This window comes from Cavia porcellus, unplaced genomic scaffold (genome assembly GCF_034190915.1).
Source record: "Cavia porcellus strain 051 isolate PalLab524CR breed Dunkin Hartley unplaced genomic scaffold, mCavPor4.1 scaffold_2, whole genome shotgun sequence".
In the NCBI taxonomy this organism is placed as follows: Eukaryota; Metazoa; Chordata; class Mammalia; order Rodentia; family Caviidae; genus Cavia; species Cavia porcellus.
The window spans coordinates 108,775,641-108,792,476 of record NW_026947485.1 but is presented as its reverse complement, the minus strand read 5'-3'; the positions used below and the strand labels follow the sequence as shown (position 1 = coordinate 108,792,476).

General features: G+C 36.3%; 1 protein-coding gene across 2 annotated transcripts in view; it reads right to left on the bottom strand.

Annotated features, from left to right (window-relative positions):
* Positions 1 to 16,836, bottom strand: part of Hpse2 (heparanase 2 (inactive)) — a 924,256-nt gene that overhangs the window by 159,332 nt on the left and 748,088 nt on the right. For both annotated transcript variants that reach the window (XM_063245088.1, XM_063245087.1), the window contains one exon: positions 5,354 to 5,447. In XM_063245088.1, the coding sequence (XP_063101158.1) occupies positions 5,354 to 5,447 (94 nt within the window). The remainder of the gene's footprint in view (positions 1 to 5,353; positions 5,448 to 16,836) is intronic.

Here is a 16,836-nt window from a genome sequence, read left to right as displayed (position 1 = left end):
ATAGTGTAATTTTACTAACTTACTTGACAAGCTCTATTCCTTGAGCAAATTACTTGTATCTTCAATGAATCAATAATATATAATGCGATAAATGGTATTTGTAACCTAAGATTCTAGAATTGTTATATTTTTGTAAGTGCATGTTGCATTTTTCATAATTTAATACTTTAAAAATCAGAATATTTTTCATAATCATTACCAATTGATAATGCCTTCTGTTTATCTTCTTTTCTCTCAGTTGTTATTAAGTTGGTGGCACATTCTACAATTATTTGTGTCTAAGAATTAAGGAGATATCTGCGTCTGAGAATCAAGGTTATCAAGGTTCACAGATGACAAGGTTCATAGATTAAAACTCTGCTTCTCTTTCTTGATAAACATAATATTTAGGCTAGATTCTTCTATAATAATATTATTATTATTGTCTTGTATGTGAAGATCCCAAGTTCCCTTAGGTCATATTCTCCCATTTGCATATACACCGCCAAGTGACATTACAGAGCTTAATTTACTGGAAAGCTCATGGACTTTACACTTCTCGCTCCTTACTTGATAGGCATCTAATAATATTCTGGGAAGAGCTTTACTAATGTGTTCTTCATATAATCAGGTATCTCTAAAATTTGCAAGTTGACTTTCATTTCCTTTTTTTCTTAAAGAAGTCTCTAATGTAAGTCTCAAGCCCCTTAAAACTTAGAACCACTTGTCTATATTGTAACAAGGTACTAATATGGTACAGCTTTTATTTGAGTTCCTCTGTTATTCTGAATACTTCTTTGCCTTGTGTTTCTCTTGCCTTCCACTGAAATGTGAATGACACAAAACACAGCTTCTTTAATACTTTTATTTCATTTTTCTCATTCACTTGCACCATCTTGCACTTACTCCTCCAACATTTATTGGAGACTTGCCAAACAATAGACACTAGGCAGGCACTGGCACACTGAAATAAGCATTCAAAATTGTTAAATGCGCAACTGAATTAATAAATGAGTCAATCAAACATTGATGTTTGTAGGATACTACTGTTTTTATCCTAATGATTTAATGTTTTCATTTTCCAATTTTCTTCATATGAGATTAATATTAATATCATCCTTTTTCCTATAATTGTCCTCCTAGTTTTTCTATAAGCTTCAAGAATAGCTTATTTTTTAAAAACTCTCTTACATTTTGATATTCTAAGAAGCTCAAATAGGTGGGTAAATTACAAGGGTGATTGAGAAAACAGAATTCTTTTTTTAATATATTAACTACTTCAAAATAATTATATGTAACTAAGATACACTGGAAGAACAGGCATAATATTACTGCCTTACTGAGACTGTAGAATTGAACTTTATTAACAATGATGATAGTAACAGAAGAACAATGTTTATAGTATGAATCATATAAAACTTTATACTTATACACATATACTTTAGCCATACATATCTACCACTAGTGGAGCTGAGAAGGGTCTATCCTTTATGTGTTAGCCTACATGTTACTTCCTTTGGAAGGACTTCCCTTCCTTCACAAAGTCAAACAGGTGTTTCCTACAATGGGTCTCATAACATCCTATTATGGGATTCTTTGCATCTTACTGTTACTATCTTTAACAATTTTTTTTCTGTCAGACCATAAAATCTATAAGGACAAACCTCGTATCAGTCTTGCTCACTCTTTTATTCTCAGGGACTTGGGAAATACTAAGAATACCATAAACTGTTGGTAAACAAAGAGAGGAAGGGAAGAAAGGAGATGAAAGGAAGGAAGATTATCGAGGAAGCCCATTGTTCAGTTTATTTAGCATTCTGGATGCAATAACAAGGATAGTACTTTTGAAACTGTTTCCTCTATAAATAGGATTTAACTAACTCCTTCCAATGCTTATTAAATTGTGACTCCTTTAGGAAATGAAGACACAAATCGCAGAGCACAAATGACTTAAGCCAAAGTGGTTCTTCTTGGTTCTTACGTCACTGTTTTGGAGTCAGCCCAGCTCTCCACACTATACCATCTGCAGTGTGACCTAAACATCCCTCACTCTCCCATATGACTCTTCTCTGCACTGTTAGATCCTCAACTATTTTTCCCACTTATCTCCCGTGTACAAATGATTATCCATATTCTAATGGAAGACAGAGAGTGGATGTGCAGTTCATCCCAATGAGTGAGTTTTCTAAATGTATCTTTGTTTGGCTTCTAAAATACCATGTAGATTTATTATACAACCCAATTATTTGCTTACTGCTTGGGAAACAGAATTCTTTAAGTGGCAGTCCAAACACGGAAACCACAGCTGTTTTTAGCAATTGAATCATTGCCTTTTAGATGCCAAAAACATCACCTATCATATTTTCCAGTGTTCAAAAAGGAGGAGGGGGGCAAAGTATGAATAGAGGATAAAGGTACTATAAAGCTTTTCTAGTCACAGAAATTATTATTAAAATAACTAACAATAATTATAAACAGTAAGAACTACCATTCAATAGGAACTAACAGAACATGTGACCTTCCTTATCTCCCTAAGAATGGAGAAAACAGTATACTTAGAATGTGAATTTTCAGATGAAGAAACAAAAATTAAATCAAGGGACTGGCTCAAGGCCACATAACAAAGCCTGAGTTCCAGTACTGGCCATCAGATTTGAAATCCTGTGCTCTGTCTCCCATTCAAACAGCCTCATGGTACATATCAAACTACTCTCACTTGGCTCTATTTTGGTAGGAAATCTGTCCCTTTTTAGTCAGCATGGGCCTAAGAGGGGTGGGCCTTTAGGACTTCTCCCATCTTCTGATAGAGAACTGTGGTTGATTGGGTGGAGTGGAAACTTACTTGGCTTTGGGATTCAGATTGGTAGAGCACACTTCTGGTGGTCTGCTGGTTCAGGGAGATGTGGCCTTAAGGTCCGTGGGTCCTGGCCCTTTCCTCTCTGGTCCTCTTTCCCTGCTCTGCTTCCTAGCTGCCATGAACTGAGCAGCTTTGCTCCACCTGCTCTTCTACCATGACGTTCTGCCATGGAACAGCCAACTATGGCCTGAATCACCGAAAACCATGATCCAGATTAAATCTCTCCTCTTTTGAGCTGTGGGTGTCAGGAATGTCTTAGACATGAGCAAATGGAGCAATACAAGAAGAAACAAATATCCAGATACATAGACATTAAAACCTTAGCCAATCTCTGAACTTTTGTGACCCTTACAAGTAAAACAGAGTTAGTCTGCTCCACTTTGTGCTTTGGATTCTATTTTTCAGATTTCCACTCAGCCTGAAGATGTTAAAAGCCAAAGAAACCTGTCAACAATCAAAATTTGGTGACCCTGCTCTGTTCTCATATCCACAGGGCAGGCACCATGTGGGATGTGGTGAGAAGTCCTCTCATTCTGGAGGCTCTGAAGTTGGCTCCAAGCTGCTACAGATTGTGGAAATGCAATTCCATGAGTTAAATATCAGAGAGTCTGTGTTCCAGAAACACTTCCAGCAGATACTCACTTAAGGAAATAGCTGGCCAGAGTTGTGAAAATAAGAATTTGTAAAAGAAAAGTAATTATGGAATGACTTTAAGGTAAACTAAATGAAATAGTGAAAGTGGAAATACAGAAAACAGTATTTTCCAAAGCTTACTAGAGAGTCAGGGATATGGCTCAGCAGCCCAGTGCCTGCCTGGCAAGATCGAGGTCATGAGTTTGATTCCTGACACCAAGAACATTTTTTTTTTAATTGAGAAATTATCTTAGAAAAAAACCTTATTACTGGAACTATTTCTAGTCCTATGTGCTTTTCCAGAATCTTGCCACTCTTTCATCAACAGGGGAGTTAATTTCTTTTCTCTTCGAAAGTCCGTGGGTCTTGGTTATTGCTTCAAAATACAGACTAACAGCTGATGATGATACAGATTCAACCTGGCTTTCTCCACGGGCATCTGACTAAGAACTTTGGGAGCAAGTCACTACAAAATTCTTATTTAAAAATTCTTTCCTAACTAAGGTGCTAGTTAATAGTTGGCATTATCTACCAGATATATGAGTAAACAAGTTTTTGATAATTTCAGAGTATAACTTTGAGTCATCCCAATCTTCAAGTATTACAGCTGAGGCTTCAATTATTGCAAAACAGAGGTAAACCATTCCTGTTATGCCCGCTGGAAGTTCCTGGCTCATATAGTCTATCAGCATAATAAATCACTGTTTTATGTTTTTGAGTTTTGGGAGTAATTTGTTGCCTAGTAAGAGATAACCAGAACAAGGGGACCCCTGGGCATGTTTGTAATAGCCAAGTGGTACTAGTCCCTCTGCTAAATCTAGCTCTCCCCTTCCAGTGTCCTTCTGCATATAGGTAAGAGATCCACTGTTAACCCTTCAGTGTCAATTTTGATCAACTTCTACAAGTTCAATCAGACATGTGTTTAAATAAAGATCTGATTTTGAAAAGACCTACATGCAATTGCTTAATATTATATAACTTCTCCCTCCTCTTCACAGATGTGAGATTTTACGTGGCTGATTGTAAGGCATCTAGGAATAATATAAATATAACTCAGAATTGTCAATGCTCAAGACCAAAATTTCACTGAATGGATAATTGTTCTGTTTAAACTAATCTAAAATAACCCCCCCCACACACACAAAAAAACAAAGTAAACCCATCCTTTCCTTATAAGTTCACAATTTAGAAATAAACTATTAAAATATTTGCTATTATGATAAAATGATTTAAAAACAATTTATGATTGATTTTAATTTTTAATGAAGGATGAGGTTAGAGAGATTAAGAAAAACATTTTTAAAAACTATGCATATATTTTCCTCATAGAATTTTTTAAATTTTATTTTTGTTTTAATTAACTTGCAATATGGGACATGTTTATCAGATACTATGTGATATTTCAATACATGTATAAAATATGTGTCAATACTATAAGGGCAATTAGCATTTCTATCTCTTTATGATTTCTTTATGCTTGGAAGCTTTGCATTCTTCTAATTAGTCATAAGCTATACAATACACATTGGGAACTATAGTGACCCTACTGTGGTTTATTACAGTAGAACTTATTTCTTCTGTTTAGGTTGTATCTAGATGTCGCAGCAAAGGCTCATGTGCTCATAGGTGAGGGATTTTTTTCGAGGTGGCTAGATCTAGGACATGTGAATGTGGATTAAGGGTTTGTGAATATGGATAATGTGATAATTGAATTAGTTCACTGATTGGTTTAACATAGTTCTGAGTGTCCATGTCCATTTGGACTGCACTATTTCACTGTTTTTCTTCTCTGGATCCCATAGTGCTAAAGTCCAGTGGGGACCCAGTGGCGTTACCTTGTCTTATCCTCAAACTCATTCCTTTTCCCAGGATACTTTTACTCACTTTCTGAATTTTTCTAATCTGGTCAGAGAGTGTGTCTAACAGGCGAGTTTTCAGGAAGTCCATCACTTTGACCACCCGGCCATCAATGTAGCAACTGGAATGAAAAGAAAGTAAGAATCAGATAAATTCTTGAACAACAAATATAATTCCTTAGCTAAACATATGTGTTGTCTGAGGAAACAACATAGGGTTCCACTGGGCTCTCATGTTTTGAAAAGTTTTGACCCTACGTTCTTTTCAAACAAAAATATGCTTTTTATTATATCCATTTCCGCTTCCATTTGTAGACAAGTGCTGTGATTTTTTTCAACACTTGTCATATAAAACCCATTGCTTTCTCTATGAGGACTGACAAGAATTCCATAATACAAATTGTGTAATGGGAAAATTTCACGTTTTCCCTTGAGAAAATGGTTTAATACTCATCTCATACCCATCTCTATCTCTACCTTAGAGTAATAAAAGTATGTGACAGTGTCAAAAGATTACTCAAACATTTTGGTAGGCTTATGCAACTTTACATAAGAAAATAAATATGAATGCAAAAATTTGATTCACTCAGTGAGTGGGTCTCCAAGATTTCAGTCTCTAGCACACTTCCCCGGCAAAATACCTTATAATGAATCATCTCTTATTGCCTCTGGGATGAATTAGTGAGTAAACAAGAAAAACGAACAAAACATTAATGAATGGTCCAAATTAAAGTCCTAGAGTGCTCTCCTAAAACAGTGAAGAGTTGGTATGCATTGGTTTCTTCTTTTGGTCTGGTTTTCATTAAGTAGCTTAGTGAAACATCAAGTGTACTGACATTATGTTGTGAACATGTGACCCAAACAGGCCCACCTAGCTTTATGGGAATTCCTCTGTGGGCTCTTTATTCTGAAGAAAAAGATAGGATGGGCTCAGTGTTAGGTGACATTCATTACCTCAAAGCCTTTTATCCTCATCTTTGCCAAATTCTGAACTGAATCATTTTTAAAAATGTTTATGATTCCTGGGTATCTTTTCTAACCCAGCAGGGTTTCCTTGGTTGATGACTAACGACAGATTTTCCCATTTTAAATAAAGTATCTACTTATCAGTACATGTTATAGAACTATGTAAAATTTCTTTTTAATGTTAAATTCCCATACCAACATATGATGTATTGGAATAGTTAGGTTTTACTTTATTTATTTATTTTTTTTTTGTAAAGCTAGTGTTTTGGTTGAAGTCAGCAAGCATTCTGGTAGGAGATGAAGGATGCTCATGCATGCCTTAGAACATTTCCACAGAATGCAATGTTTAAGTGATTGATTGGCACGTGGAAAAGAATGTGGTTTTACAGCCAGACATAACTGAGTTTCAATTCCAGATTGGTATTTACTATATATATGACCTTGGATAGTAACTTGGTCTCTGTGGACCTCAGTTTTCTTATTCTTAAAAGTGGTATCTATTTCTAAGAATTAATTGCAAATTAAAAAGATAATGAGCCCAAAGTGCCTGGTACAAGTAGGTATCCAATAACTTTTAGTTACTTTCTAATTTTAGCACAGAAATATGGGTTATAAATAATATGGGACTGATTAATACACTGTATGAGTATAGAATTCTAAAAATGTGGAAATGCTGTGTCAGAGGGTACCCATTTGGATAGTTACTTACTTTAGGGAGTGAAACAATACTATGTATCACATCATCCCTAGGACAGATTGCTAAACTCAGATTTGGTAAATATTTAATACTGCAACATATATTGCCAGATAAATCCATTATTAAGATATTTTACAAACCTCTTCCTCTTAGAAAGTCACTGAGTGACTTAGAAAATCACTTAGAAAGCCACTCTGATTTTTTTTAAAACACTGAAATAGATGAAATAGTTCCCTGAAAGGTAGGCATATTAAGACAGAATAATGTTAAAATCTAAAATAAATATTTTGACTTAAGTCTTTAGAACCTATTTTGATCTTATTTTTAATCTAGCAAGGTAGATTCAATCTTTCTTGGTCTTGGGTTATTCATTGGAAAGGCTGTTCGTTGGACTGAAGCCAGAAGAGTCACAAGCAAGAAAATCAATGCACAAAGTTATCCTAATTGTCCAGCCAAGAAGTGACGTGACTCTAAATAAGCAGAGGCCAAAAGAAATAACAGCTGGTGAAGGAAGGGAAAATTTATAAAACTTATATGGTGGATAAGAGCAAGGACAGGAGTTAATAATGACCATAGACTTGAGAGAGAGTGTTTTCAAAAACACTGAAGCCAAGGACCTACAGTTCAGTCAGACTCGCATATAGATTTTCAAGGAGATGAAGAATTGTTTGAGATATCAAAGATACACTATCAAGGAAGAAATACATACTAGACTGTAGGAGATATGAGAAGGAATTAAAAAGTAGATCCAGGAAATGTTGATCTGGACTCTTCTTCAGTTTATTAATAATAGCTGAAGCCAGGCTTGCATGTAGGCCTGCTAAGCAAATAAGGAAAGTTAAGAGACATGTCAGAGATCCTTTCTGAACATAGTTCTGCACATTGTCTCCACTTTTGATCTAGCAAAGGATCTTTTCCTCCCCCAAAACTGACCATCATAGCACTCTCAGTCTGCATTCAGTTTATTTTGATGTCAAAGGAATTCTAATATGATATTGAAAGGTCTCAACAGCTTACAGTCATAAGTTTACACCCCCCATTTTGTTATACTATGGAAATAGAAACTTCGGTTATCCAAACTTGGCATTGCTTTTGAGAGAGGGGATCATCTAACCACAAGGCATGAATCTGATAAATCTCTAGGCCCCTTTTCTCAATATTCTCAAACAATTAACTTGCTGTATTTTGCCCTTTGTGAATGTGAAGCTTCTAAGAAAACATCAGCATAGATAATTTGTGGCTATTTGAAAAATACCTGCCTGTTACAGATCATTTTGGTTCTGATAATGGCTGTATATAGTGACAGGTCTAACATATCAAACAGATTTGGACACAAAGGAGGTGAATCAGTGACCTTTCAATAATAATAAATTACTAAAAAAAACGATGATTTCTTACTTTTCCTTTTTAGAGGGTGAAGGGATTCTGGTGATCAAACCCAGGGCATCATACACAAAAGACAATCAGTGTTACCACTGAATTACAACCCCACCTCCAACAGTGGTGTTTTCCAGTAAACACTGGACAAAAAAAGTAGCGCTAGATGCTAACTAACTGATCAGTGATTGGGGAAAGCTCTGCTTTTCTGTCTTTCTCAGTGAGAAGATAAAGTTGACTCTTAGCTATTCACCTGTCTCCATGAGATTTAATTAATTAATTTAATGATGACTATAAAAGATTCCAAAGACCAAGTAAATCATAAAATAAAAGAAAGAGGGGCATGATTTATCAATGAGAGGTGTTCTGGTAACTTCCACATACACTCTTGCAGAATGGTTTTAGAAGCACTTAGACTGACACTTTGAGGTAAACCATAGTTGTTTCATGTCTTAAGATCGCACAGTTGACTGAGCTGTTGAACAAAGTCACTCCAAGAAAAGCTGTGCTGTAATGACTATTTTACAACTACTACAAATACAAAAAGGTTGAAACTTTCATGCAGAGTCAAAAAGTCTGTCTTGCTCAATAACAGCAATCTTCACTCCTGTATCTAAACTGGCAGGTCATATAAAGCACACATCAGATAATAGCCAGGAATGGCAGAATATACAAAATAAATGAAACCATATACCAGTCACCAAATAGCTTGTCTACATTCCGTTTTAAATTTTATTTTCAGTTCAGTGTATTATCATCTTATTTTATTTGAAATGCTTTCCTTTATATTTATTATAAAAGAAATGCTCACTGTGGACAAATTAGAAAACGAGCACAAATGAGATTGAAATATGAAGTGAAAAATTACCTATAAGCCTGACATCTGGAGAGACTCATTGCTAAAATTTTGCTTTTTGCCCTTCCAGAGTTGTTTATAGTTTGGACATATACAATTGCCTATAATTAGATATGTAAAATCTATTTGAGATCCTATCATATAGCATGTAAACTTAAAAACTGACTGCCCCAACTGAGACTTTCAAGCTTACTCACAGGGATACTGACAAAACCTTAGAGACTCCTGGTGAAAGCATCTTACTCTAATTTCAATTTCATTGTGGACATTTAGGGCTCCTCTGCCAGAATCATGTCTTGCCCCCTTTTGTCTGAGCCATCTAGGCTTTACCATCAGTGCATCCTCATCTACCTTTTCTCCCAGAAGTCTAGATTCAGTCTCCAGGTCTATTCTACAATTGGACACTTATGCTCATTAGCCTCTTAAAACGTTTAATGGGAGAGTTTGTTGGCTCCAGGGCCAGCTGGTTTTGTTTACCTGGCCTTTTACTTTAAGAGGAAAAACCTTTAGCCCTCATTATCTGACCCTTTCTTTTATTTCAGGTAATTGCATTAGTGCTGGAATCCCAGTGTTGAGGAATTTCCGGACCTGTTTTGCTGCCTGCTGCTTTTAAGGAAGAGGGGCAGTCTGCTTAGAATTCTAACACCCAGCTTGCCTACTGACCAGGTAATTCCATAAAACCAGGGCTTCCCTGCTGAAGGAGTAGAAGCATGGATAATCACTGGAAAAACCCTGCTGATCTATAAAACCTCTTCTGACACCTCAGAGCCCAATAGTGGAGAATGCTGACTTAAGTTTCTATGAGGCTACATAAATTACACTCGCCCCTTCTCCAGCCCTCACTCTGGGCTCCTGCTGAGCACATTTTTCATCATGCTTGCCATGGGACTTTCTTTCTGAAGCTGCATTATTTTTCATTTTTCGTGCAGTGGGGTCAATCTTCCTATCCTGCACTGAGAATTATTTTGGGCAGGAAAGCTTAGATAAAATGAACACTTAGAAAGAAAGACCATAGGTAATATAGGGTTTTTTTTTTTTTGTTTTTGCTTTTTTTTTTCTTATACAGGTTTATATAAATCCATGTTGGAGCCAGCCAAAAAAATAAAATGCATAGTTCAAAATTTTGAAATTACTATGGAAAATATTATAGAAAAAATGTTACAAGTGGAAGTTAAGGTTGTGGACAATTCCAAAGGCAAATAATGGGTACTCAACACATATATTTAATGAAAGAGTGAGTGCCTGCATAATATAACTCACAAGGAGCCAAAGGAGTGTCCGAGGTACAAGTGCTGTGCTAAGGACCCCACTGCCAATCTTCTTTCTCTTAACACCTTGCGTACTTTGGGTCCTGAGCCCCAAAGCTCAGACTATTTTTCTTCAAGTCTCCATAGCTCTGTGTGGCAAAACACTGTCATGTCAGAGGTTCAGCAGCTGGAGTTTGGTCTTAGTGGTGTGGAGGAGAGCTCTATATGTCACTGGGAAAGGAAAGGGGGTAAAGCCTAGCAGTGCTAGCTATGGGAATGAGTTCTGAAGAGAGTAGCTCTGGAAATTTTCAGAGTAGTAGCAGATGATCATACAAGAATTGTTAGCAGGAATGGATCAATGTATTTTGGGCCTGAAACTTATACATTCTGTGGGGCCCACTTTAAGAAGAGATGAAATGTATATAATTCAAAGTTATCCTCAAAAGCAAATATTTACATAGAGTGACAAAATAAACCACAAAAAACTTTGAGAAATTTAAAGAATCAAGTCTTTCTTTTTTTCTGAAACCTTTTTAGGCAATTTGCTGGAATGTGTACCTAGAAATCCCTCCTAATAGCAATCAGCTCCACCCTCATAGCTCTAAGAACAACCTACAATTCTCAGCATCTCCCAGCACTCATAGAAATAAATGCAACAGAAGAAGCTTACCTCATTAGCTTCCTGGGAAATCTAGCTGTGGGACATAAATAACAGGAATGTCAGGATCTATTTTGCCAGAACTCAACCATTTATGTGCAGTGTTGTATTTCAAAATGTTCTGTGTTTGTAAACTGATAGTTGCTGTGTACAGTTGCCACATGCTTTCCCTAGCTTCTTTTCATATAATGTCATTGTTTGTGTCAGAATAGCACAATTTAACCATGATAAACTTAATGCACTGCTAATTAAGAGAAATAGAAAGGAAAAGGAACAAGGGAGGGACTTTATATATATTAAATTCCTTATTTGCTTGCTGTTTTACCTGTAGTGTCATTTAATCCTCATGAACAATCCCTGTTTTACAGATTAGAAACATGACTCAGAGATTTATTAAATAGGAAACCAAGGATTATGTATGTACTAAGAAACAGATGCCAAAACTCCGTCTTTCTCTTCTCTAATCTGGCAAATGTCTGAGCTACAGGTCATTGTGCTTACTTTGTCCTGTAATATCAAGTGTAATTGCTTTTCAACTACCTTTAGTCTTACTTACTTCAATCACATGACAAGTGATAATGGGCTACATTCAAATTATCCAAGAAAGCAAAACAATTATATACAACACAATAAAGCCAAAACCAAAATAACAACGAAAGTAAAAATTAAGGAAATGAGTAAAGGCATGGAGATGGTATACCTATTCTTTTCTTTGCAAAAATATTATTCAAAGTGTTTTAGTAGTTGTTATAGGAAGAAAAATGGACTCTGTAGTCTGATAAATTTAGGAAACGTTGGGTTAGAACCAAATTAAATAAAATTTTCGGTTCAGCTATGATAAAATAGCTGGTATCAGAATTACCCTTGGGTCACAATTAAAAATCCAGTACAAACATACAAAGCAACTGTTTGCAGAAATTACATAGCAACAAACTCTAGATGTGACTGTTGAAAGGGGAGGTACATGAGGTGAGCCTCACAGTCACCTGGTGTTGCTTCCCTGGATAGGATGAAGATAATTTACTAAGTACCAAAAATTTGTAATTCCTTCCAGAGTGAAAAGCCATTGTCAAGAAACAATTGCCCAGCCAGAACCTATCTTTTTCTGTCCCACTTATAAGAGGTAGGCCCATTCTAAATTAATGTAAGCAGAAGTCATGAATGAAGGAGCTGGAGGTGTGTGTTATCTCTTTAATAGTGTCTCTCCCATTTTACCAGATAAATGGAAAAGTCTGATGAAAAGCTACAAGATGATAAATACACGGAATGACCCTGTATGAGGCCATCAACCAGCATTGCACTGTAACTTAAGTAAAAATCAAACATTGTCAGATCACTTGTTATGCTTTGTCTAAATGTCTCTAGAATCCTCATGTACCCAAGGTGCGGGTTGGGGGTAGCTTTTTGGAAGTGGCTGGATCTATGGTGTGTAACTATGGATTAAAGGTGTTTAATAACTGTTATAGTTGATACATTGTGTTGATTTGCTATGCTTAGAGATTTAACTAAGAGACTCAGCAGGAAACCAAGATTCTTTCTTTGTAAATATCCTGGTCTTGTGCAAAGGAGGGCAAGGAGATTTTTTTGTTTTTAGTGCTACACTTGCCTTGGAGAGGGGAGTGGGTGGCCTATGTACAATATAAGAGAGGAGAAGAGGCTTGTTTTCTCCCCTTTGCTGCTGCTTTGAAGTGTTGCCCCAGTGCCATGTCATCCTGCCTTGTAGCCAGCTTATTATGGACTGGAACCTCCACAAACAGTGAGTTAAATAAACCTGTTCTTCCTTCATTTTGGCTGTTGAGTGTTTTGTCCCAGCAATGAGAGAAAAGTAACCAAGATGGTAATTAAGTTAGTTTAGCATAGTTCTGGGCATAGATGACAGGAAACCTCACCCTGGGTATGGGTAGCACCAACCAAGAGACTTGTAACCTAGAAGGAATATAATGGAAAAGATGGAGGGCAAGTTGCTCCTTCTTTGTCACTTTCTTCCTACCTTTCCAGAGACTCTATGCTTCTCTGCCATGCTGTCCTGCCTTAGAACCAGCCAATAATGGACTGAAACCTCTACAAATGTGAACTAAAATGAATATTTCCTCCTTTAACTTATGAGTGTCAGGTATTTTGTCCCAGCAATAAGGAAGTAACACCTCTGATATTTGTGGGTTTGTTAGAACAGTTCGTATTGTATTAAGTCATACTTAAGTATTCACCACCAGAAAATTCCATTATGCAGTCAGGTGGTGGTGCTCACTTATAATCCCAGCACTTGGGAGGCTGAGGCAGGAGTATTGTTGTGAGTTTCAGTCCATCTGGGGCTACAAAATGAGTTTAAGGACAGTCTAAACTGCACAACAAAATCCTGTCTCAAAATGACAAAAAAAATCCCACTATACAAATTAATCTGTTTGGCCAACAGTTTGTAGTAAAGAAGTTTTCTTTGAAAATTATGTGATTGTTGGTATGAAAATGGTTAACTTAGAGAACTCACTTGTAATTCTCATTTGAATTGAATGACTATCTGCCAGAGATTGACTAAACAACAATATCCATTCAAATATCATGTAAAAATGGTTATCGAGGCAAGACATTTTCCTTACTCTTTTATATCTAGATATATTAACTTTGAGTAAAAGTACAGATTCACCATTATTACTAAATGAATAACTTTGAGTAAAAATACACATTCATCATGACCCAAGGGACATGAAATGTAGAAAGTTGGAAAGGAGATCAATCAATAAAGGTCACATACTAGTATGTGACTATCTTTAGACTTTACATATAATATTCTCCACTAGATCTCTACATTTCTCAGTTTTCACCTGGAAGATCGCCCACAGATTAAGGTAGATTTCTTAAGACATTTTCGTTGTTTCAGTTTCTCATTGAGAACATGAAATCTTTTGTACTAACATGTATGCATCATACATGCAGAAAACCAGTGGCTAAATTCTACTCTGCATGATGATATTCATAAAGATTTAGTGTGTGCATGTCCATACATACACACATCAACTTATCCAGCTACTCACCAACAACACTCTATTTTTGTTGTTGCACCTAACTTTTAGCACAGGACACTCAGTATCATAGAACTATACCTTCTTAGAGGATATTAACTGTGGAATGTTGCACCAAAAGAAAACTTTAATTGATTCTATTATTTTCATCAGAATTGCCATCTATATTTTTAAAAATCCTCTAACTATCAACCTATAAAACCTTTGAAAGGACTCTTTATTATTTTTTTTTTTTTTTTTGGTTGAACCCATGACCTTGCTGGGTAGGCACTTATGCCACTGAGCTAAATTCCTGGCCTCTTTGAAAGGACTCTTTACTATGAATGTATGTGTATGTGCTTGCACATATGTATGTGTTAAGAGAGACAGAAAGAAATTGAAAGGGAAAGTAATATTTGTGTACCAATTAGACTACAAGATCAGGAAAAAGCAAAGGTATTTTTTGTGTTGTATGAAATGTGAATTGACCCCAAGTGAAATAATTTCTGATAGGATATTTTCAATTTCATAATTTGTATGTTTGGATAATACAACTTGAGCATAATTAATATTCTATAAGTAATTTTCCTTTAAATACATTATTTTTAATTGCTCTATTCTTTTGACTCATAATTTTTCAATAGAATAAGTTGATGACTGTAACAAAATACATAATTTTAAAATTTTAATATAACAAAAAATACAAAAAAAGTTTAATAACCACACAAAATCCCAGTGTGCTTTTACCAACTTTCAGTAGTCATGCCAGACATCTCTCTCTCCCTCCCTTTCCCTCTCTCTCTCTCTCTCTATATATATATATATATAATAAAAACACATATAAGCACCAGTAACTTTGGAACACTATTAACATCTGATAATTGCTACTTTCTTATAGTTACCTTCTTGTTCCCTGCCACTTCTCAGTCTTCCTTCTGCTATATTCACATTCTCCTTTTTCTCTCCTCCCCCTTCCCCTCATTCTCCCCTCCCTTCTCCTCTCCTTTTTCTTTTTTCTCTCAGCTTCTACATATAAGAGAAAATATGTCTTTCTGAGTAGGGTTTAATTCACTTAACATGACAACCTATACTTCTACCCATTTTTCTGCAAATGACATGATTTCCTTCTTCTTCATAGCTCACTGTGTAGATATAGTACATTTTCACAGTCTGTTGATGGTCCCCTAGACTGATTCCATAGCCTACTGACATGAGAGGGCAGGGAGTGAACTTATTACACTGGGTGCTAGTGATACTGCTGACTCTCTCTTCTTCTGACAGCATCCCAGTACGGAAGAGAAGAGGCATATCATTACTACCTCGGAGTCTAGGCTCCTTATTTTGACTTATGATACTATGCAGGGGTTTTTTCTTACCACCTGGCAGGAACAAACATCTCAGTCCTCCTCTTCATTTATTCCACCCTGGCTGGGTGACTCAATATAGCCCGTGAGGGTGAAAGTGTAAGTCTCTAGTTTAGACTTTGATGTCAGGGGTTGAGATTGGGCAAGGCTGCCAGTTTTTTCTGTGGTTTTGCACTAGAGTAATGTAGGTATTTTAATCTAAATGTATCTTCAAATAGCACTATTTTGCTCTACGGACAGTACCAGGTAGATTCACAGATTTTCCTAAATTTATCTATTTCCATTTCTTATTTTATCTACCTATATGCTACAGTCACCCAAAATATTACTATTTATTGTAGTAAAGAGTTTGCAAGGAGAACAAGACAATACAGGAAACATAATTTATAGTATTACTTTATAAAGGTCATAAAAAGAGTCACATACAAAAGACAGAGTGAAGGAAAACTTTCCATACATTAAGATCCAAAGAATCCACTGAGGGCCTGGATTCCATGACAACATCCTGCATGAATCCACTGGAATACCTAGAGCTCATGATAATGCACCCAAGAAGAAGCCTAGAGCCCGTGACAATTATCTCATGCAATTCTATTCCACAGATCTGAGCTGGGAAGGCCCCAAAGCAAGCAGTGGAAGCTAGAAAGTCTGTGCCAGTAGGATGAAAGATCTGTGCCAGTAGGTTGATGGTTCTGCACTGAAGCCATAAAGCAATGCTCAAAGCAAGGACCAGAGCTCCCTCCAAAATGCCACAGTCATCCTCAGCGACAATGAGTTCCTGAGCTCCTCCAATGATGAGAACAGCTGAGTTCATATTAGGAAGCCAGCATGACTAACTTCTCCAGGACACTGAACAGTACACCATCTTCCCCTTCAGAATCAGGATGCAATGCTCAAAGTAAGGACCAGAGCTCCCCCAAAGTGAATCACAGCCATTCTCAGTGACAACAAAGTCCTCAGCTCCACTGATGATAAGAACAGCCAACTTTGTATCAGGAAACAAGCTCGACAAGCTCCCGCAAGAGAGCCAGTAGAACAAACTACACAATGGAGAACCAAAAACACTGCTTCTTCCTCTCTAGTTCTCCCTTTTATGTTCTCAACAATCCTCAATAATTTAAAACTCTGTTTTTGCATTGCATTTCTTTAAATACTTATTCAAAGAGAGGATTTGTGTTTTTCATCTGAAACATACTGTTACTGTATTATTGGTGTGATAGTCAAATATGAAAGAAGAGCAATGTTCTGTAATATTATGGTAAAGCTCAGTCATTTAATGAGCCCGTGTTTATGGGCTATGATCTTCCACATTTTTATTCAGGTAGTATAGCTTTTCCTTCCCTTATGGGA